The 23,743-nt window shown below is 42.4% G+C and overlaps 2 protein-coding genes across 2 annotated transcripts; one reads left to right on the plus strand and one right to left on the minus strand.

The window, feature by feature from the left end:
* Positions 1 to 605: 605 nt before the first annotated feature.
* LOC308570942 (olfactory receptor 10A7-like) lies at positions 606 to 1,541 on the minus strand (the record flags this gene model as incomplete). The annotated part of the gene is made up of 1 exon (XM_081165997.1): positions 606 to 1,541. One exon carries the CDS (start codon positions 1,539 to 1,541, stop codon positions 606 to 608), a length of 936 nt encoding a protein of 311 aa, XP_081022123.1.
* Positions 1,542 to 17,329: 15,788 nt separating this feature from the next.
* On the plus strand, positions 17,330 to 23,130 carry LOC308572615 (erythroblast NAD(P)(+)--arginine ADP-ribosyltransferase-like). The gene is made up of 4 exons (XM_081168815.1): positions 17,330 to 17,562; positions 19,183 to 19,897; positions 20,704 to 20,739; positions 22,236 to 23,130. Exons 1-4 carry the CDS (start codon positions 17,491 to 17,493, stop codon positions 22,247 to 22,249), a joined length of 837 nt encoding a protein of 278 aa, XP_081024941.1. The 5' UTR covers positions 17,330 to 17,490; the 3' UTR covers positions 22,250 to 23,130.
* The last annotated feature ends 613 nt before the right edge of the window (positions 23,131 to 23,743 follow it).

Below are 23,743 nucleotides of genomic sequence, written 5' to 3' on the forward strand. Positions count from 1 at the left end.
TTCAGTTCACCGAGGTCAAGGCTTATTACACACCTGCATTGTTCATTTCTTAAAACCAATATAAAAAAAACCAAATGAAAGAAACCCCTTTTTAAATTAAATAAATATTTGTCCACGAATATATATCTAAAATTGTTCTGCTGAAAATTCACAATGCTACCTCATCTAAATCTCATAATCTGTAGTAATTTATTCAAATTAACTTGCTTACAAAAATACGAACTTTCAAAATACGAACAAAACAAAAAAAATGGGTTTATCAGGATAAATTCACACTAACATGCTGATGAATTTTCACAAGGATTCCTTATTTTTTTGGGGGGGGGGGCAAATTGCTGCAGAAATTTAAGATAGGAAAAATGAGAACCTGAGAGAACTGAAATCAACAGATGTATCAACCCCAATCTATGAATTTACCATTTGTCTGTCTCTCTCTCAGCTTCTACCCCTCCAACCCAATCTTTTATAAGGGGAATATAATACTTAATTCCTTTGTAGGGTTGTTGTAGACTAATGCATATGAAATCCTTTGAACAAGCAAGGAAATGCCAAATATTAGTATGGGTGAGATTTTGATGGTGGATTCAGTGGACGCCTGTGCCAACCTATTTCCTTCCTAATAGCTTCCTAATGGCTGCCTTCACTTCCCTGTTCCTCAGGGTGTAAATAAGAGGGTTGCAGAGGGGAATGATGACTGTGTAGAGCAGGGAAAGCAACTTGTCCACTTTCACAGAGTCGGGTGTCTTGGGCCTCAGGTATACGACAGTTGCAGAGCCATAAAAGAGAATGACCACAGTAAGGTGGGATGAGCAAGTGGAGAAAGCCTTCTGGCGTCCTGTGGCTGATGGCAAGTGCAGGATGGTTCTGGTGATGTGTATATAGGAGGCCAAAATGAGGAAAAAAGGGATTATAACAAAGAGAAAGTTATTGGTATACACAGTCAACTCGCTGGCATACAGGTCAGCACATGCCAGGCTGAGTATTGGTGGTATGTCGCAGAAGAAGTGGTCAATCTCATTGGGCCCACAAAAAGGCAAGGAGAAGATGAACCCAATTTGCAACATCTGCAGAGGGAGGCTGATGGCAAAGGAGCCGATCACCATCCCAACCCGCATCTTCTGGCTCATGATGGTCATGTAGCGGAGAGGCAGGCAGATGGCAAGATAGCGGTCGTAGGCCATGGCCGCTAGCAAGAAGCACTCAGTTGCGCCAAGGAAGAGCAGGAAGAACATCTGTGAGGCACAGGCTAGTAGAGAGATGGAGAGGTTCCCTGAGATTAGATTGGCCATCATTTTAGGAAGGGTGACTGAGGTGTAGCACATCTCTAGTCCTGAGAGACTGCGCAGGAAGAAGTACATGGGGGTACGTAAGGCAGGGTCCAGTGTTGTAACCATCACAATAAGACCGTTGCCCAGTAATATTGCCATGTATATGGCCAGGAAGGCAATAAAGAGAACAGCAGGATACTCTTGGTATCCCAACAAGATGAACTCATTCACTGTGCTCTGGTTCTCCCAGTGCTTGGCCTGTCCAGCATCCATCTGTGGAGAAACAGAGGTACAGGGATGAATCATGGAACTCTAGATACTGATTTGGCAGCCACAGGATAAGATGAATGTTTATTTCCTCCAAATGTTGGTCTCAATAATAAACTAAATGTAATGAAAACTTCCTGCCTCCACCTAATATCATGCACATAATTTATACATCTTTTCTAAATCAGGTTGTTAATATTTCCTTGATTTGGGACTTAAATTAAACAGCACTTTCTGCAAATGTGCTTTTTGTCAGCATGTCATTGCTTCATTGTATATGATGCATTTTATTATTATTATTTGTGCACTAATTTGAGTTGTGTTTTTTTAAATAAAGCAATATGAACACACACACACACACACACACACACACACACACACACACACACACACACACTGTATATGTAGTACTGTGAAGGAAAATTGCCATCCATAAAGTGTCTGACGTGCCTCTTAAGGGCCAACAATTGACGGAACACTATTCCTCATTGATTAACATGTGCATGCATGATTTTGAGCATGCCCACCTGGGTGAAACATGGCGCATCCCAAGATGGAGTTCAAAATCTGACTTGACCACTAGGACATTATATGGGAGAGATATAGCTAACCCCTAACTGGGGTGCTTGCAAATTTCTCCTTCGATTTAAGGTCACAGTAGTAACACTGTGGGTGAATAAGTTGCTATAATTTCATTTGCGCCTTTCTCCTCTTGCCCCTATTACCAACAGATATAATATTTTTAAAAAGCCATCTTGACCCGCTTACATGCTTGATAGTATCAAGAATCGTTTTGTACTGTTTTTGCATGCGTGCACTGATAAAACCCCTAACAAAGACCAAACCAAGATAATATTTTGTACTGGGCTTTAGTAATGTGCAGGGGCACATGTGTGTGTGTCAGCAGAACAGTGCACAAAGTAGCTCACAAAAAGAAAACAGAACATAAAAAATAACAATTCCCTAATGTGCAGTAAAAGAGCATACAGAAATAATCTTGATACAAGTTTTAAAAAAGAACCTTGATACATTCACATCAAGTTTGTTTGTTTTTGCTGTATTTTATCAATTGCTGCATGTACATTGAAAAAAGAGAGAGTTGCACATGAACTGAAGGAACTGAAATCAAACTGTACATGCTGTTAAGAATTGGCCGAAACCTGTTATACTAGCACACAAACTTCCCTTTGTATTGATGTTTGCCTTTCCCGGGAATTTTGATAATTTGCAAACACAGGATGATACTAGCCTGAAGAAATCTTTAGGTATCTGACTATATGGAACATACTGCTACAATAGGAACACATCTCCCATTAAGGCCAGCTTTAGAAATAATAATTCAGTATGAAGCTTTGGATCTACTTCCTCAGAACTCAAGAGGACAACAAATATGGACCCTTGGCTGCCCAAGAATGCCAGCTGCTGACTTGGGATGGGAGTGGAATTGGTTCCATTTGACATTTCAGTGCTAAAACTTCTTACTTTGGTGATGCCAAGGATCTTTTGTGTGTAAAACGTATTCTCTGCCAATCAAATATGATCTTTTTCCTAAATAAAAATCTTACTCATTCTTACTCAAAACCCCTGATGAATTCTATCCAGGTAGAGCTGAGCCATTTGTTATCCTTTTCCCTTCCTGTATACAGGTTAATTTAGGTTGCTGGGGAAATCAAGAGTCGTGTCCTGCCTTACAGGCAGACAATCAATTTATTGAGAAATGGAGCATTTTTATAATGTACTGGAATAAATATGTCGCTCATCTACATATCTTGCTGTGAGGTTCCATAAGGTAAAGGTAAAGGGACCCCTTACAATTAGGTCCAGTCGTGACCGACTCTGGGGTTGCGGCGCTCATCTAGCTTTATTGGCCGAGGGAGCGGGTATACAGCTTCTGGGTCATGTGGCCAGCATGACTAAGCCACTTCTAGCGAACCAGAGCAGCGCACAGAAACGCCGTTTACCTTCCCCCCAGAGCAGTACCTATTTATCTACTTGCACTTTGATGTGCTTTCGAACTGCTAGGTTGGCAGGAGCAGGGACTGAGCAACGGGAGCTCACCCCGTCGCGGGGATTTGAACTGCCGACCTTCTGATCGGCAAGTCCTAGACTCTGTGGTTTAACCCACAGCGCCACCCTGTGTCCCTGTGAGGTTCCATAGGAGAATACTAAATCTATAAAGCCCCTTAGCAGATACAGTGGTACCTCTATAGTTGCAGACTTAATCAGTTTCAGGGTGCCGTTCGTATCCCAAAAAGTCTGCAACTAGAGCGCCTCTTCAGCGCATGTGCGCAGCATGACTGAGCGCTTTTGTGCGTGCACAGATGGCGAACCTGGAAGTAAACACTTCCGGGCTTGCCGCATTCGTAGCTGAAAGTCCGTAAGAAGAGCACAAAGCAATACGAGATATGACTGTATAGCAATACTAAGCTGTTTTGATTTATTGTTGAAAATAGTATAATAGTGTTGATGGTACATGCATTCAGAGTTTCTGTGCCTTTAGGATGCTAATCTGAAATTTTAAAATTCAAACCCAAATAGAATGTGATTTCTCGCCTGCCAGATGGAGTCCCCTCCAAAGAAAACCAAACTAACATGGAGCTAAAGAGGGGGGAAAGCTGAATCAGCTCTGAATGGAGATTTGAACATGGCTTTCTTAGGTCCTAGTCCAACACTCTAACCACTACATTACCCTGGCTTTCTGAACCTGCAGATATGTACAGTTCTTGTTTTAAAAACAGCCCCCTAGCCTGGGCTCTGACTCACATTGTTCCTGAACATTGGCCATGCTGGCTGGGGCTGATGGGAGTTGGAGCCCAACATCATTTGGAAGAGGAGACCAGATTATGGAAGACTGCCCTAGCAGAATGCCATAGCAATGGAAGCCTTCTACCTTCTTTTCAGCTGAACTGCTCCTTATCACAACTCCATATGCGATGCGATGCTTCTGTGGCCAACGTTACAGTGGGAAATGCTACCATCTATCCCAGCAAGAGCTGTTTTCCAAGCCCTCAGTGTAATATTTACCATAATTTATCAGCATGGAGAAGACAGCTTTCTAACATCTCCAAAGGGCATTGTTAGCCAGCTCAACATTTCCCAGTCAGCACCAGTTTTGTTCCCAGTGGGGAAAATTCACTCACTGAATCTTTTTGGTTAATTAAGAAAGTTCAGGGAATTAGTTTTCAGGGGAGTAGTGGGGTGAGTTGTCAACTCTTTTGCATTCTCTGTTAACAGTTTGAATGCCATAGCACATGAAATCCAGTAAAAGTTACATATGAATTAATTGCTCACATGACTCAACACTCCTACATACACTAACCATTTTCCCACCCTCAGAGTGAGTTAGAGGTTGGAGGTTAGTGTTCTAGCCTGCTTTTCCACGCAGACACCTAGTTTTCCATGTGCAGGAAATATTTTATACCTGGTTTTCTTAAAAAGCAAAAGGGGAACAATACCGTACCATTTAACCACAGAAGGACTGAGCTCGCTGTGTAAAAGACTTCAGGGGTGCTGCAGTTCGTTTGTTTACTTGTGCAAATGGTACCACAATGGAAAGCATCTGATTCTCTCTTCAGCACATCAAAACACTTCCTGGGGAGTAGGGTTGAAAGGCAAGGTCCAAAGCTGAACAGTAGCTTCAGGGTTGGAGGTGGGGGGGGGGGTCCAGTAGACAATTCAACTTCAAGCAGAAACAATAACCACCGAATGGACATGGGCAGTATGGCGTGCCCACTCCCACTTTGCTAAGATATTTGGCCATCAAACTAAAGAAAAACACTGTTAACATGGGGGAGGGGGATGGTGGGCACATGCACTTGTGTGGTCAGTTAGGAGCAGTGGGGAAGCACCACAATGCCACTCTCAGCTCTCCCACCTCCTCCCACACCGCCAGTAACCCATGGATGGCGGCACTGGTGTTGGAAAGCTAGGACTGCAGCTCTGCAAACTGGCAAGCAGTTTGGGCTATGTGGTCAGGTGAATCTATATGATGCCTAGTTCACAAACAGTGTTTGGTGTCTAAAATGATATGTAGAAAGGCAGAATTGAAGCAGCTGGCCACAGCAGGAAACTGACTACAAACCCATGAACAACAAATTGTTATACAGTCAAACCTCTTCTTAAATCCGCCTCTGCTAGCATCCATTTCGCCCAACGTTCGTGGCAAACCCGGAAGTAACTGGTGGGTTTGCCACCGTTCGCGCATGCGCAGGAGTGGCAATTGCCGTTTGCACATGCGCAAAAGTAGGCAATCGTCGCCCGCACCCGCACACAACAGCGCCTCTCCCAGTGACCCATTTCGACTTCCGGATGGGTCTACGGAACGGATTGTGGTTGTGAGTAAAGGTTCCATTGATAATTATTGTGTTTTCACATGGAGGGAAAGGTCCTTGCTGGGTTTCTATCAGAGGTGTCAAAAAACCTTGGTCAGCCTTGGGTACTGTGCATCCTGACCTTGTGGGGGTGTGGGGGGGTATCATTTGCTGTTCTACCTCGAGCAACAAAACGTGTTGAGGTGGCCCTGACTACAGCACAAGTCAGTTTCACGCTCATATACTTTCTCAAATGCATGCAGTGTTTGTTCTTGATGGATTTTCTCACTTTAGGGGTGCCATATTTCCGGAATTTCCCAAACATATCCGAAATATGGCAGTCGGCAGCAGAGTGCGGTTGGAAACCAGGAAAATGTCTGGGGAAATTCGGACATATTGCAACCCATGTTGGCAGCACCGTTTTTCCATAAAAATAGCTCAAAACCAGCAATTTTGTAAGCGATTTCCCCCCAAAAGCTCAAAAACATTGCCAAAAAAGCTCAACAAGTTTTCACTGTTTGAAATACGGCAACCCTATCTGATAGTACTTCTTATCACTTCTTTGACCATGAAGGTTTTCCACAATGAACCACAGGAAATTGTTTCCCCAAACTATAAACAAATGGAGAAGAGAGGTGCATACATATTTGTTGATTATTTTCTTCTTATTAGCTGCTCTCTGTTGTTAAGCTCCGGCCTCAGCACAATGATGTAGCATTTTGGGGTAAAAATGCAACCCAGTAAACCAGCACTGGAGCATAAGATGGAGAAGATCTCCACAGCCACCATGTATTTTCCTTTGGTGCTCAGGTAGGTTGGAACAAAGGACAACCAAACACTGCAAAAAACCAACATGCTGAAAGTGATGAACTTAGCTTCATTGAAGCTGTCAGGTAACTTCCTGGCTAGAAAAGCCACAGTGAGGCTGACAACTGCAAGGAAGCCCATATAGCCCAGGACACAGTAAAACATGGAAGCTGATCCCTCATTACATTCTGCTAAGATTGTCCCACTCAGTGAATGCAGGTCTGTATCTGGAAATGGTGGAGAAGTACTTAACCAAATCATACAAATGCCAGCTTGAATAAAAGAGCCAGAAAAGACAACTGAGTTCGTCAGCCTTTTCCCTACCCATTTCCTCATCCTGGCTCCTGGTTTGGTTGCCATGAATGCCAGAACCACAGTGATGGTCTTTGCCAACACTGAGGAAAGGGCCACAGAAAAGATAATGCCAAAAACCATTTGCCGGAGAAGGCAGGTCACGTGTCCAGGCTGTCCAATGAAGAGCAAGGAGCAGAGGAAGCAAAGGAGGAGGGAGATAAGGAGGATGTAGGTGAGGGTTCGGTTGTTGGCTTTGACTATGGGAGTGTCCCTGTGCTTAATAAAAGTCCCAAGCACTAAAGATGTGACCAAAGACAAAGAAGCAGCCAAGATAGCTAAGATGATCCCTAATGTTTCTTTATAAGACAGGTAGCTTAGAACTTTGGGAATGCATTGATTTTGGTCAACATTTGGATGCTGATCTTCTGGACAATTTTCACAGACATCTACATCTGAAAACAGGAAGAGAAATATTTCAAGACTTTGTTTAACATCATCAAAATGAATAACTGAAGGAGCAGCTGCTATATGACGTATAACCAATACAAACTAGATGTAAATGTAAATTGTATGTCTTTAACAGAGCTGCTGCCTTCAAAATGTTGTGTTAATGTTGTTTTTTTAATAATAATATTTACAGAAAAAATACATTATAAAAATGAATGTTATAATTTGAAGCATCTTTCATTAGCATTCTGATTTATTTAGCATAGATGATCTGCCTGGCTCTTTACAGAGCCCTGAGAGAAAGAAGGGTTTCTGCATTGACAAGTTTCCAGTATAAAATTCAAGATGGGGGAGGGGAATGTAGATGGTGGAAAGGGTAGGCGTGAAAAAATGTATAGGCAGCTGATAACACACATTTGGGGTTACTTTCACATTTAGTGTCAAAGGCACCAGATCCTGAAATAGATCACTCTCAGGATCCCAGGTGTTTCATGTACCCTTATGTTCTAGATGCTGGTCCAGGACAAGGGTCTAAGTTTTCATTTTGATGCTATCAACATTATCCCATTATGCAGCTACGGTCTCCACAGTGAATTAGTGGATTTCACTTATTATTGGTTCTGCATCCACCTTGAGTGCAAATTTCAGGCATAAGAGTCTGATCCAGATCAGGAAAGCAGCAGGAAGCAAAAGGTTAAAGTCCCAACAACCCCACACCAGGGTTGCAATTTGTACTCCATCCCCAGACACACACCAGCAATTTGTGGAACAAAAAACTTGCACTCAAAGACAAGTTGTCTAATTAATAATAGCCTTGAGACCACTCTAACAACCAGAATATGAGGTTAGGCCATTTTTGTTTTTAGCCAGTGTGCATTATTTCTCCTACCCTTCTGGCCAGAAATCATCCCTTCTGGACATGGAGCACAATCATAGCAGCAAAATTTCTCTCCCTCCTTCTCTTTCCTTCTGTAACCAGGATAGCAGTTGTCATTGCACACAGAAAGTGGCAGTACCTGTCCATAAACAAAATGGTAATTAGCATCAAGAAAACAAAGGAGGTGTTTGTTTCATTGTGATCAACCTCACTGCTTTAATTAGTCCAATGCCAACATTATTGAGTTAACACATCTCACTTTTTTTACTTCTTTTACAAACAAGTGAAGGAGCTATGGTTTCACAACTCATACTCAGCAGAAATCAAGCCTCAAGAAGACGACGGAATTGGCCAAAACTGAACTTTCTGCAATTATTCGGTAGATTAAAAACATTTGCAGCTGTGTCTTACGTGATCAAAGTTCCTATGCCAGACAATCTGGTCATCATTAATGATTAGTTCTTTGCCTGCAGGAGCTTGAGGTTCCAGTTGTCCAACTTTTACTCTAACAAAAGAGCTATTTGGGAAAGTCACCCAGTTTGTAACATCAAAACCAGCAACTAATTCTCTATTTTCATCAAACTGTATAGTGTCTCCAGCACTGTTGTTGAACAAAATGCTTCTCAAAAAGTGATTAATCTAGGATGAACAAGAAAATAAAGGAAGAACTTGTTGAAATCTTTACAGTGAAGTTTATATAAAGTCTTGGCTTAGCTAAACCTACATTATTTTATTTTGCTAGAACACTGGCTTGAGATGAAAGTATGAACAATAGCACACACACACACACACACACACACACACACACACACACACATATATATATATATGCAAATCATCTTTATTGGTTTCTTTTAATTTACATTCATAGAATTACATTATAACATGTCAGTTCTCCTATGGCTAAACATGTATTTCTAAATAATAATAAAGAAAACAAAAACAAAAACTTGTGCTTAATTGCTTGATTCATTCATATTCCTTTTATACTTGACTTCCCTCCCCTTCTTACTTGGGTCCTCAGTTTTCCTTATTTGAATGCCTCTCTTAACACGTCTGTGAGTTTGTTTTCCTGTTTTTCCACTATATATTAGTTTTTTTCTTACAGAGGTTATTCTAAACCAGTCAAAATTTCGATTTCCCCATGATAGTCTTTCAAATATTGTTTGAATATGTTCCAATCTTTTTTAAATTTTTGTTTTGTTTGATCTCTTATCTGCCCAGTCAACTTGCCCATCTCCGCGTACTCCATTAATTTGACCAACAAATCTTTTTTGGTCGGTAAACATTCCCTTTTCCAGTTCTGTGCAATCACAACTCTTGCTGCAGTGGTGGTGTACATGAATACTTTCTTTAAATCTTTTGGAATCTCGTTTCCCACAATCCCCAATAGGAATGCTTCTGGGGTTTTTTTTTTGGGGGGATGAGATTTTAAACATCCTTTTTAATTCATTATAAATTACATCCCGAATCTCCCTCATCTTTCTGCATGTCCACCAAATGTGGTATGTTGTACCCACCAGTTAACTGCATTTCCAACATTTATCTGAGGTTTTTTTTTAACACATTAAGGCAAGTCTGCTTGGTGTTAGATACCATCTATAGAAAACCTTCATATAGTTTTCCTTAATTGTATTACAAGAACAACAGCAATTTGATCATTAAACTGACATTAGTTAAACACATTAACTTGGAAAATTTGTTAGCATGATTTTGGAGGATTTATTTTGTGCAGAGCTTGAGATCAGTGTTCCGTCCTTGTCTAGATAATATTCTACCCCACTTATTTTTAAAGTACAAATGTGTGTTCAGTTACCTCCCATGGCTGTACCTTCTGAAACATCAGCCTCTGTCCTTTTTTTAAGCTCCCGTTTTTGGATCTGGATACATATGTGGCATGCAATGCATGTGCCACAGCATAGACAGAATTGTAGACATTGTAGCTATGGCCAATCATGTTCATTTCAAACAAAACTGCAGGGATGCTCTCCAGCTTCTCTTCCTCAGTGCAGGCTTGACTGTACTCATCAGAATGTTTCAACCTACAGCCAAATGCTTGCTCCCAGAAATCATGGATGAACCCATCTTCTTTAGACCAGGAAGGTCTTACAATTTGAAGAAATGTTTGGAATCCTGGTGGCTCATTGGAGTGAACTGTGAAGGATAAAGCACCATGGAAGGGGGTTGTATCCCAAATCCTTTGAGCAGATAAAGAAGCAAATTCCCACTGAGATGTAACAACCCATACTTTACCCAGAGGTGGCAAGTCAGACATTTCTGCTGTAAACAACAGCATTCTCAAAACTTGTATAGCTGGAGGTTCTCCATATACGAGACAGACATTGACTTTCCTGTCCGTGAGGACTGGATATTGATCTAGCAGAGTTACCAATGACTCTAACATTTCTTGCAGGTAAGTTCGCTTTGGAGTTCTTAATATGAAAGCATAGCAGATGCCGTTCTGGGAAAGCATGGGCATCACTGTCTGCAAAAAGTTTTCTCCATTGTCATCATCCACAGCAATGAGTCCAATCCAGGTCCATGCAAAATGCTTAAGTAAGCGGGCAATCCCTCTGTACTGGTATGCTTCATTTGGGACCATCTGGTTCAAGAAAGGGAATAGTGTTTTGTCACCTTGGACTGGAGAAAATGATCCATAAGTTAGCTGAAAGAAATAGGTTAGAATCTTTCAGTTGTGTTCCAAGAACATGTTTCCTTATTCGTTTTCAATCATCTATGCTCTGCTCTGCTACATAAAAGATAAAAACTGGCTTCTTTTTTAAAATGAAGGCTTGTTTAGTTAAAGTACTGTCAGGGAAAAGTCCTCCCAACACATTTTATAAAAGATAAAACTGCAAAAATCCAGTTTGTATCAGGAGCAAACCAGCCGTAAATCACATGAAAGAAGTGAACTCTTTATTATGAGAAAAAACAGGATCTGCACAGCAGTGTCAGGCCTCATGAGCACAGCTACACTTCTTGGGTAGGTCTTGCCCCTGTGAGACCTTCAGTCATGGAGAATGAAGGTCCCTGCCTTCCCAAAACAGCTACCTTTGCTTTTTATGTGTCTTGAAGAATACAAAATTCAGCCATTCAGGTCAGAATCTACAACTACAGATTGATAATTTTCTACTCCTTGAAGATCAACCTTGCATTTTGAGGTTTACATTCCCTTTAACCACCAGCTAGGACCTCTGCTTTGGGAAGCCATTCCAGGGCTTTGATGCCATAAGAGAAAAGGAGCTTTGCCTCAGGTCCATCTGCTGCTCATCCTGCAACGAGGAGGCCTGAAACAGAGTCTCCAGTGTTGAATGCATTGTTCAAACAGTTTCATGGAAGAAGGTGGTCCTTAAGGCTTCATGTAAATTTGTAAAATCCCGGGAGACAAAACTGATCCTTGTAACACCCATAGGTCCATGGGTTTGGAAGAGTGGTTTCCCAGCACCACCTTCTGTGACTGCTGCACCAGAAAAAAACTGGGGATCATAAGGTCTCATTCCCCTCTGTTCTAATTCTGGTGTAGATCATCTACCAGAGTGACCAGGGTCATTTCAGTCACAATTCCAAGGAAATGAATAAACATCTTAATCATTGGATGACTGGATTATGTGCCACAGTTGAGAAATATCCATAGCTTTTGCATATGGCCTACCTGTGGAGTCTTGTAGGTGGTATAGATGGTGGCCATATTGGCAGTGGTTTCAGAAACAAGCCCTCCAATGGCAGCAATTAAATGGTTCTGAGTATCACACTTGAAGTTGGGAACAAACCTATGTGGTGTGGAAAGCAGGCTGAGGGTGGCTTTAAAAGTTGTCTTTGCAACGTAGTAGCTGTTGAGGACATGGAAGCCCAAAGTGACATTTGGTAAGAGGCTGGGATTCTCATTGATCTCTTTTATGGCAAATGCCAAGGCCAAGATGTGCTGGTATTTCTTTGGCACTGAACTGCAATGAAAATTACTAGAGGTTTAGCCAAACAATGTTTAAAAATGTACTTGAAGGCTTTCGCAGAACAGTAGAGTTGCGAACTTTTGATGTGCCTGCTTTAACTGTGTTTTTAATAGCTTTTTTGTCCTGTGGCAGCTGGCAGCTAACAATGCCATGGAAATAGTTACTTACTGTTTTCTATCTGTTTGAGGGCACTTAACTTACTACAATGGCATGCTACACATCCACACCCACCATGTAATTTCACAACTCCTTTTTTAATGTTCTGAAATTAATGAATAAATGGAGGAGACAGAGTTAGAGGAAGGAGTTGAGAGACCCTGGAAATAATTTAACTCAGCCTACTGCCCAGTGCACATAAGATATTTGATTACAGTATCAGACAGCCTTTATCGTTAGGAGGTTTCGACTAGTATTCAGCCAAAAGTTTACTTCTCTACAAATTTGAGCCTGCCCTTTGAGCTACAGGGAATGAAAGTCTTTCAGATACTTGAAGTCAGCTGTCATGCTTCCCTATAATCTTCTCTTCTTCTGGCCAGAGGTGCCAACTTCAATAAGATATGAGTGGGGTGGGGGGAGAGACAGGTAATTGATCACATTATGCAGTGCACACAAACCATTTGAATTTTTTCAATTATTTTTTTCAATTATTTTTTTCAATTTTTTTCAATTATATTTTGTTCCTATGCTTCAGGCTAAAAATACCCAGCTCTTTCAAGTGTTCCCAGCAAAACAGATGCTGGTTAGGAAAGGTCAGGGAGCCCTGTGTGGCTCAGAGTGGAGAGGAGGTGACGCAAGAGAGAGGGGTCCATGGGGGGGCAGTGTTCCAGGGAATGTGTGGAGAGGCAGGTCTCTAGTGGTGCAGTGTTTTGTTTTACTATAAGGCCTATGCAATAACCTCTGACCATCCTGTTTGCCCTCCTCCGGACACACTCCATTTCGTTAATGTTCTTAAAGCGCAAGAATGGTGCATCAAAGAGTAATTCAAGACAGGCTTTTCTGCATCAGCCCCTTAAAAATGCACAGGGTCTGTAAGATAAATTCTTCATAAAATGTGCCAGATGGTACAGGAAAAAAGCAGGACAGATAAAATAAAATGACAGAACAAACTAAATGTCCCCTGGAACACTACTTTTCACCCTGAAGGCTAGACCAAGTGTTTCTCAAGTACCATAGTGCTTAAATGATTTTCTGCTCTCAGATATCAAGAGTGGAACATTTTTACAGAAGGAAAATGAAGGGAGAAAGTATTTCCTTACACCGGTTTGCCAATCATAGTCTGTCTTGGCTGTTCCTTGAAAGAGAGAGTCTCATAAAAGAAGAAGATGTGAGCAGCAATGTCACCGATTACAAGGTCTCCTGAGTGATAAAATTCATGAGGAATAGGGATTGGGTCGGTGTATATGCTGCAATTAATAGAATGTGCATTGTATATACTATGGCACAGCAGAAAAAGCAGCAACATGAGTGGTAATGCCTTCTGGAAGGCAAAACATCCCTTCCTTATGTGAAGCCCCATGTTTCCATCTATGAAATATTATCTGTCCTGCATCAGTTTTGTCAGGTTATAGAAGGAAAGACTGGCCGGTTAAGAGTCTCTTCTGCCTGCTGTAGTGCCTTTGTTTCCATTTTGTTACCTCTTGTCAGTCAGTGCCTCAACACAGCAAATTCTCTTCACCTTTTCACATTTTCCACTCAGGATGACTGGATGTTTAGGCCCAGTGCAGGTGTCTTTTGAAACAATTCTCACTGATAGCTTTGTACCTACAGATGTAATCAAATGTGCTTGAGTCACTGGTATGTATATCTGTGTTATAGACCACGGGGGTATCAACTTGAAAAAATCAAGCCTAAAATATAAAGGGGAAAGGACCACACAAAATGCTGTCTACCCCTGGATTTGGCTCTAAACAACAGGCTTTTTTTTAATAGCATCCTTCAGGTGTGGATAATGTTGGCCTTGCGAATGATTTACTGACATCAGGTGGTCAACACGAGAACAGTAATTTTGACAATGATAGGGTACCTAATCAAATCTCCAGAGTTCTGGTCTTTGCGGTAGGATTCCTTCTCCACCTTCTGAAATTTTCTTCATTCTAATAGCATTTGGCTTGTCAGGTACAGGCTGCCACTGGTCAATTCAAGGGATAATATTGAGCAGAGGAAAACTGTACCTGACAGGCCAAATGCTATTTGGGCAGCCCAGGTTGACTGGGGGTGATGGGAATTGTATCCTCCTCCCTGGAGGGCCACAGGTAGGCGAGCCAACTTGGGCCCCAGGTTATGGGTGGCCAGTGGGTGTGACATCACATTACGACATGACGTCATGACGCCACGCCTGCCCCCTGGCCTTGGAACCTGACTTCTGGTGCCACTGGAAGTCGGGTTCTGAGACCTTGCAAGACCTTGGAAGTTGTGTGTGTGTGTGTGGGGGGGGGGTCCTGCAGTGTGGGTGCTGAGCATCCACAACAAAAATATTGTGGGTGAAGCCCCTATAATTGGCGCTCCTGGCCACAGGATCCCTCACCTCTGCTTTAGAGCAACACTGGGAAATATAAAATTGTCAATAGACACAAACAACTTGGTGCTCCTTAGAACATTGCTGCCTGGGCTGAGGGAAAATGACTAAAGCATCCCAAAGCAGTGGCAAGGTAAGGTGGTGGAAGAATGAGTGGGAAAGGTGGAGTCAGTGTCATTCCCCTTCCTTAGGTGCCCCCTTTGATAGATTTCCTCCATCCCCTGTTATACTCAAATGGGCCAGCAATTCTTTAATAAACAAGTGCATGCAGGCCCAGTTCCCTGGCACTGACACTTGTTCCGGTATCTGAGTTTGCAAGCCACCATTTCAATGTCACACAATGTTCCTGACACAGTGTCACTGCAGGTATTTGTGAGCACTTGGCTGACGGTCCCCTCAAAGCTGGAACTGGCCTTGTATGCACATCTTGTTTGATCCCCTCCATTTTCTCCACACCATTCAGCTCTGCCCTGATTGTTTCTATGGCTGCCGTCTGTTAGCAGCTGTGATGCTTGCCAGTGGATGTTATTAAACAAAAGTGTGTGAGAGGCAGCAGTTGTGCCCAAGGAACCAAAGAGTTGCTGGACTACCACTCTCTTCATTCCTGAACATGTTGGCTGGGGCTAATGCAAGTCATAGTCCATCAACATCTGGTCAGCCACAGTTTAGCTACTTCCACTGTAAGTTTCTAGGGGGGAAATTTAGATCCCTACCTTGCCCTCCAATCCCCCCCCCCAGGATAGAAATCAACAAAGGAAACAGAAGGAGGAGGAACGGGTAAGCATAATGGCTTAAGTGATAGTGGCAATCTGTCCATCTCAGTGACCGTTTTAAAATCACTACCCTCCATGCACCCCATAAGATGATGCGCTGATATGTTAACAGATTTGGAGGTGTTACCAGAGGCATGAGTGTGTGTGTGTGTGTGTGTGTGTGTGTGTGTGTGTGTATGTGTGTGTGTGTGTGTAAGAGAGAGAGAGAGAGCGCATTCAATACATGCAAACATAGCAATCCTGTGTTGTGTTGTGGGATAAGGTAGACCCCGGAAAATCAGTGTTAAAATCGCCACTCAAGAGAAATAACAAAGTCATGGACCCATAAATGACAAGAATAAATTTGTGATAAGGTACATGTAAAATGGAGGACTTAATATAAGGCAGGCAACCCCAACCTTTGGCCCTCCAGATGTTTTGGACTACAATTCCCATCATCCCTGACCACTGGTCCTGTTAGCTAGGGATCATGGGAGTTGTAGGCCGAAACATCTGGAGGGCCGCAGGTTGGGGATGCCTGATCTAATGCAGTACAACTATATATGCCAACCAATGCATGATTTGTTTGTTTTTAAAAGTTCACTGACTGAGAAAGAAAACATGCAGGCAATATTCTACATCAAAGTGTGACACAGCCTAAGGTGTTTAACTTGACCCAGTGGAGATATGATTAAGAATTACAAGTGTCAGAAATATATCCCATGAGCATGCACAGAGTGCACCTGCCTCCCCTATGTTTGTATTTAACAAGGTGATTCCACAACAGTAACTTCTGCCTGAAATGTAAACTTTTTATCGCCAGTGAACCACATGATACGTGGAAACACTGCAATTCTTATACCAAAATGCCAAGGGAGAAAACCTTTTAATTACTATTAAGGATACCACATTGCGTTCCCTTCGCTTCTACAAAAAATGGGGTACTTAGAGTGTCTGCAGTGCACCTAGATTGTGGCAGTCTTTGCCTATTAATGTTAAGCAGGCACCACCAGTAGTTTGTTTCAAAAGCCTATTTAAGACAATTCTGTTTATATAGCTCAACCACCAGTTATTGTGTATCAGTGTCAAGACGTTTACTAAGCATTCTGATGCTGGTTTATGGCTGTGATTCTTACCACCGAGATACTTTGTTTATTGTGCAGGATATAAGCCTATATAAATAAATAAATCAGCAGATTTTTGAATATTCCATTTCCAAATTGATTGTGCCCCAATAAGGTGGGAGTTCATGAGTTTATACACTACGTTTTATTCCAATGTGACATGTCATATAACTTACCCTCTTCTGACTAGTTTGCCAGGGTGTCTGGATGAAAGACTGACAATGTATTGTTTATCAGGTCCAACAGATCACCAAACAGGTGACTTAACCTTTCCTAACTGGCATGCCCATATGAAGCTGACTATCTTAGTTAAATTGGAGAAATTGCATATTTTGTATACAGCTATTTGCTTTATGTATTTTGACCTGAATTTTGACCTATTATGGTCTTATGACCATAATAAAGGTATTGATTGATGGACTGGCTAATTGAAAGAAATGATTCGCTGCCTCACTACTATTTTGCTTGCATTAACTTGGAGTAGGCCTCAGCCATGATGGTGCAAAGGAGCCATTTTAGGGAGCAGCATCAAGTACTTCTGAAAAAACGGACAAGCACATGGTCAGAGACCACTGAGATAATATACAATGTCCCCATGTCATGAGGAAGTGGCTTTATCAGCACACATGCTCTACCTATCTTGTAATCTTCCTAACGGCTCTAACTTGTGTCATATGAGCTGTACTGTGGCTTTATAGCACCATGAAGCTACATTTGGAAGGCAAAGAGGGAAGATCCTCATTTGTCACAATACTGTCTCTTCAGTTTGGGGCAGGATTTCCAGATAGGTGAAAGCCTCAAAGATATCCACTGCTTCAGTCAACTTACATTATCTGACACAGTTCTTGTACAACTGTGGACATACTGTGGAGCATCAGGATGGAGAACCCACAGCATGTTACATTTCTGCTAGTTGCTTTCATTGTGTCATCTGCTCAAGGGACTACCGAGGTAAGTCCTATGTCCTTCCCTGCTTTGTGTGGCTATTAATGAACAAAGAACGACTAATTAGAGGAGGTGCAGAGAACCTTTGGCCTCTCATATGTTGCTGAACTACAACTCCCATCATTCCTGGCTACAGGCCATATTTGGACTGATGGGAGTTGTAGTTCAGCAGCATCTGGAGGGCCAAAGATCCCCCACTCCTGAATTAGAGAAAGCTAGGCTTTCTCTAACCCAAGGGTTGCCCCAAGTTTGGAAGGAATCTATTGTGGTAAATCTTGGCAGTGCTAAGGAGATGGCTATGGGCACTTAGGCCTTGCAAGAAGGTCCATGGGTTCAGCAAAAGTTCCCTATACACATTGGATTAATATGTGATCAAATGATTGCTCTTGCAGAGTCTTATTCTGTTTTACTCACAACTGATTCTTAAAGATGGTGAAATTGAGAGACAAACAGAATTTAGAAAGAGAATGGAGTATGCAGTTGTGAGCTGTCTCAGGTTATATGTCCCACGCCTCTTTCTTTCTTTTTTGCATTATATGACTACTGACCAAACTAAGACAATAGCCTTTGTTTTGTTTTTTTGAAGCTGTCTGGGTGGTGTTGTTAGGAATGAGCAGGCTGTCTAACGGGACTTTTTTCCAAGTCAAATACTCACCACCCATGCTGCTGTCATGCCCCCACTTTTCTCAGAGAAGGGAGATATAGGAGTTGATAGTGGAGGGTGGATGAGAAGATGGGAAGTCTAACCTCAGCTGTACCTGGTGTGTCACACATCATTTCCTAATGGAATACACATCACAGTGCTGGATTACAAGCCCCTGATTCTTGTCAGGAAATTACATGCAGGGCACATAATTTGGAAAAACAGAGCAGCAGCAAGGTATCTTCTTGACTGCACATTATTTATTTGTTTAAAGCATTTGTATAGCTCCTTTAATATGAAGATGTCCGGGTGAAGTACACAACTTCAGTAAATTAATCAAATCACATCTATAAAACCCATGAAAATATATGGCCAAAGTATATCACAGGTGAACCTCAACAGCAATCACAAAAAAAATGCTCCAAGCTGGTGTTTAACGGAAGACAATGTAGACATCAGCTGGATTTCAAGGGGCAGGGAGTTCCAAAGCTGAGGCAACACCACAGAGACCCGTCAATGTGTCTCCAAATATAATCTACAGTTCCTAAACATGATATGCATGCAAGACCTCTCCTTGGCTGTGTGTGATGTGCATTATTACCTTCCAGGGATCATGGGGCTTTGAATAATGCTGCACCCCATTAAGTAATGATATACAGAGCATGTAAATTACAAACAAGGAGAGGCTCAGGCTCCTGCTCTCCTCTGCATATTACCCTTTCCAAAGCCCATTTTGGGTTGGACCAGTCTCCTGCTCCTGATTCAAATGAGGCCAGCCTGTTTGAACATTTTAAGCTCATCCATTCTCTGCTTGAGGTGAAGCCATGTGGTGGAGGTGATTCACCATTCAGCCAACAATGCATAGGATGCAGCCTCTTGTCTGCATAATGGATTGGGAGCCTTGTGTTGTGAACAGCAAACTGTCATACATGTTTTCTGAGAGGCCATATGACTCACATGATGCAATTATCAATTTGCTCCAGGCTGGCTCCAGTGAAATGTCAACAAATAGATCCCAACCGATATTGAACATGGCACATTACTCCCTCGATGACAAGTATGAAGGCTGCCTGGAGAGCATGCAGAGCATCCTGAAGTCTCTCATTCTAAGTGAGCTGAATATGTCTAAGGTCTATAAGGAAGCATGGGAGGAAGGACTGTTTAATTGGCAGGAGAACCAGTCCAAGTTATACCCCAAGAATATGGAAGAGCTCTCTGAAGTGGCTATCTGGGCATACACTGGAGCATACCCTTCACTCTACAGGGAGTTCAATGCTGCCACCCGCACAGCAGGAAAAGGGCCTGAGGAATATGAGGCCTACCCTTTCAAGTCCCTGCATTTCCTCTTAACCCAGGCAACCCTGTCATTCAAACGAAAGGACCACAAATGTGTTAAGGTCTATAGGGGCACTGGTGTGAAGTTTTCCATCAATGACCTCTTCAGGTTTGGGCAGTTCACTTCCACATCAGAGAACTCGATTGTGGCCGAAGTGTTTCAGACTGTAACCTTTTTCAAATTGTTCACCTGCGAGGGGATTGATATAAGTGAGATGTCACTTTTGAAAGAAGAGGAGGTGTTGGTCCCTCCCTATGAGATTTTCAAGGTCACGTCAGTTGAAGACACCCCAGATGGCCAGACTGTAGATGCCAAGTCAGTGGGGACTTGCAGCTACCACAACTGTGCTTTTGAGGGGAAAGGTAACCAAATGGAAGTTACTGGGCTTTTCATTTTGTGGGGCACCAGTTCTAATTCCCCATCCCTCCCTGTCTGGGTTGGGCTTGACGTAATTGGGTGGGTGGGCAGAAGTAAATTTCATGAAGAAACTGGATGTGTGAATTTTTTCTTAATCCAATACCATCCTAAATGGATGAGGGAAAAACATGTTTTCTTTTCTGTATAGGGTGTATAATCAGTTCTAAAATCCTCCTCCCACTATGAACTAGACCAGAGGTTCCCACTTTTTTGGCCTACTACCCACTTTTCAGAAATTGTTTTACTAGTGGCCTCTGGAAATCTACCTTCTTTAAGCATTTAAAAGCCCATGGGGTGGCGCTGGTGTCACAGACCACCTGCCATTGGCCCAATAGGCAGGCAAGCCGTGATCTACATCCTGGGCCTGGATAAGGCCAAAAAGGGTTCACCCAAACCTCTCACCTCCAGCACGGCCAGATTCAGGGGAGGTGTTGACCTGGTGGTTGGCATCAGGTAGGCAACAGATGAAACATGTATGAACAGTTTTTCAAAATTTGCTTATCTTCTTTCTTTATCCTTCCACAGCTCCCTTATTTTTATTCACCAACCTGAGGCTACTACCACCCCCACCGGATTGTTCTAGCACCCCTCAAGGGGCGGTATCACCCACTTTAGGAAACACTGAACTAGACAAATTGGAGAGACAAATATACAGAATCTTGCCCCTTCTAAGGTTCTCAGACTATAAGATGGGAATTGGGAGAATGGTTATTTAAAGGGGGGAAAATACTTCTTTCTCTCTATTCTATAGGTTGGGATAACAACCAAGCCTGTCCTGGACATCAAGGTATGTGACAGCCTGAGATGGAATTAAAACTTGGTGTTGGTGGTGGAGGGGATGACTAAAATGGATCTATATGGAGTGGTTTTTGGAATCCCTAGATTCCTTAGCACAGGAAAGGTTAGCCTGCAAAAGAAGATAGTTAAAGGTGGGGGCCTTGGGGCCACATTCCTCCTGGGAAACCTTCTAGAGGCCGCATGCCGGTGATGGGAGGGTTCAAGAACGTAAGTGGGCCGTGCTGCAATGGATGAGACTCTTACTTTTGTTCACTTGGCTCCATTCCAACCATGCAAAAAACCTGAGGTTTCTACACCCATAACCACACTTCTCGATCCTCCATCAGCCAAGCAAGAGGTACCAGCAGTACAGTTCAAGTACACGTTCCAGGAAGGCAAAAGCACTCATGAGCAGGGCTGGTGAGGAATGTGGCCCAGGGATGACTGGATAAAGAGATCCACAGAGTCACATTTGGCACGAGGGCCTCAGCTACAGTTCCTAGCATTCCCTGGGAAGAGAGATTAAACCTCTCTGGGAATTGTAGCTCTGGGCAGGGGATGGAAGTGTCCTGACAACTATCAGCACCCCTAACCAGCTATGCTTCACAAATTTCTTGGGGGAAGCCACAACTGTTCAAAATGGTATCACGGTGCTTAAGAATGTATGGTGTGAATGTGGCTTGTATCTCAACCCATGTTGTTCTTTTGTTAGAGGGATATGTCACGTTTCTCAAGAGCAGATTGCATTCTTCTTGTGTACTTGTGGAAATGCATCTCCACACTTTGCAATTCTAGAATCACAGAATTGTAGAGTTGGCTCCAAGGGTCATCTAGTCCAACTCCCTGCAATGCAGGAATCTCAACTAAAGCATCCATGGCAGATGACCATGCAACCTCTGCTTAGAAACCTCCAAGGAAGGAGGGCCTGCAAACTCCCAGCTTTTACTGTTCGACTCCTCTGAATCTTATGTTTATGACAAACACCACATTTCACAGTAGCTAGAGTTTTTTATTTGTTTTTCAAGGAAGGGTAAAGAATAACAGCAATAGTCTCCATTATCAAACTCACCATAAAAAACTCATGAAGCCATTGTTTCAGGCAGCAGTCTCCAATGTTCCTTCTCCCTGCAGACTCTCTGCCATCAGACAGAGCGGGAGGAGGAGAGAAATAGTTTACAATAGTCCACACTTCATTGCTGAAGTCACTTACAGGCAGGTTAACAGCATATTCCTGTGCATTTTGCCCATTGTTTCCCTCAGGGCATTCCTCCATCATCAGGTTTTCTAATAAGTGCAGCTTTATTTTCCACATTTGTTGCACACAATTCCCCCCTTTCTAAACATGTAGAATAGCTCTTGTCATGGAGCAAGAGCTACATTATTTTAGTTTGTAGGTGGACTAGCCACATTCTCTGCTAACCCTAAAGCTTTGCAATGTGAGGCTGAAACCACATCAGGGTGTGCCCTACTAACTTCTGAATGCACTTTCTGTCTTTTCCTCCACAGTGCTGTATTTGTGAGACCTCACCATCCCAGTGATGTCAGGTTGTGGCCTGCCAAGAATTACGCTTTGCAAGAATCTCTGTGGTTTTTCCACATTGTCTATGTCTATATTTGTAGATGCAGGGTCAAGAATCTGAAGGAATGCTGGCCCCAAATGTTCCACAGCAATTTTATTTTCCCTTTTACAGGTAGCAAAATGGAGGGGGGGGAAAAAAAAGAGATATTTCATCACTATCTGAGAACTGCAAAAAGAAGGGCAAAGGGAGTGGGGGATGTAGGCCTTATTTGTGGCAAGTGCTTTGTTTTTCTAGAAAAATAGGTGCCAGTACTCACCATGAAGTTGTTGCAGTAAGTGTTACACTTTTAAACAAAAACAAAAAAAGAGAGGTGGCGGTACTGCGTACACTAGAGTACCCCCTGAAAAATGCACTGCTTGTTGCAATGCCCCTCCGTATGGCTGGCAGCCATAATTTTTCCCTCTGCTCCCCCAACATTCTCTGGGAATGAAAATACATGACAATGACTTATGTTTTCCCCTTGGGCCATGTGGCAGGTGGTGGAAATGTCCTCTCTCCCTGACCCCAGTTTCAACCCAGATAATTTTTGGCTGAGCCTTAATCTAAAGACATGTGCATAAATATTGAAGACCACCTAAAGCAGATTAACAGCACAATCCTATATATACACATCCTCTATATATATAGTATATCTGTTCCCATTGCGTTAAATGGGGCTAAGCGGGTATAGAATTGTACACTGATTTTCTTCTTCTTTTCTTTTGCTTTGCATAATAATCTCCTGCACGCTTCGATTTGTAAAACCACTTAATCTGACGTGTATGAAATTATTTTCTGAATTATCTGTCAGGGTTTTGATATAACCACATAATAAAAAGCACTTTTAAAGACAACTTAAACTGGTGTGATTTTTGGTCTCTGCAGTTTGAAAATGCCTGTTGCTGCTATGCCTCTTAAAGGAGTAAAAAGTGTGAGGAGGGTTTTCCTTTGGAGGGTTTGGGGGGCATAATTCATAATCCCTACTGTTATCTCACTGGGATTTTCAGGAGGTAGATGTTTGCCTATGTTACGATTGTGAAAAAAAATACCCAGGCAACAAATAAAATAGAGCATTCGAAACCCTACAGTCAGAGGTATTTAACTCCATTTGGTGGTGGAGTAGAAAACAAGCCTTTTGCCAGTACTGAGGGAACAGACAGGTATACAGGGTAGGAAGGGAGAATTTTCCTCAATGAGATGTAGTAACTTGAGCTATCTCTCTGTTTGGAATTTTGCTTACTACCTGGGTATACACAACCTGTCCCCTCTGCTTTTTGGGGTTTTTGTTTTTTTTAACCACAAACAGTATCGAGAGGCTTCAGAAGAAAGAATATTAGATTGCATGTGGATGAAACAGGGCTTCTTTTGGAATTGTCCCGAGGTTATAGTTGGCCTTTCCAGGGGAAATGCAATGTAAGACCTTTATTTTTTTAAAAGTGTATTGTTACACTCAGT

Source organism: Podarcis bocagei (assembly GCF_964188305.1).
Source record: "Podarcis bocagei genome assembly, chromosome: 13".
Classification (NCBI taxonomy): domain Eukaryota; kingdom Metazoa; phylum Chordata; class Lepidosauria; order Squamata; family Lacertidae; genus Podarcis; species Podarcis bocagei.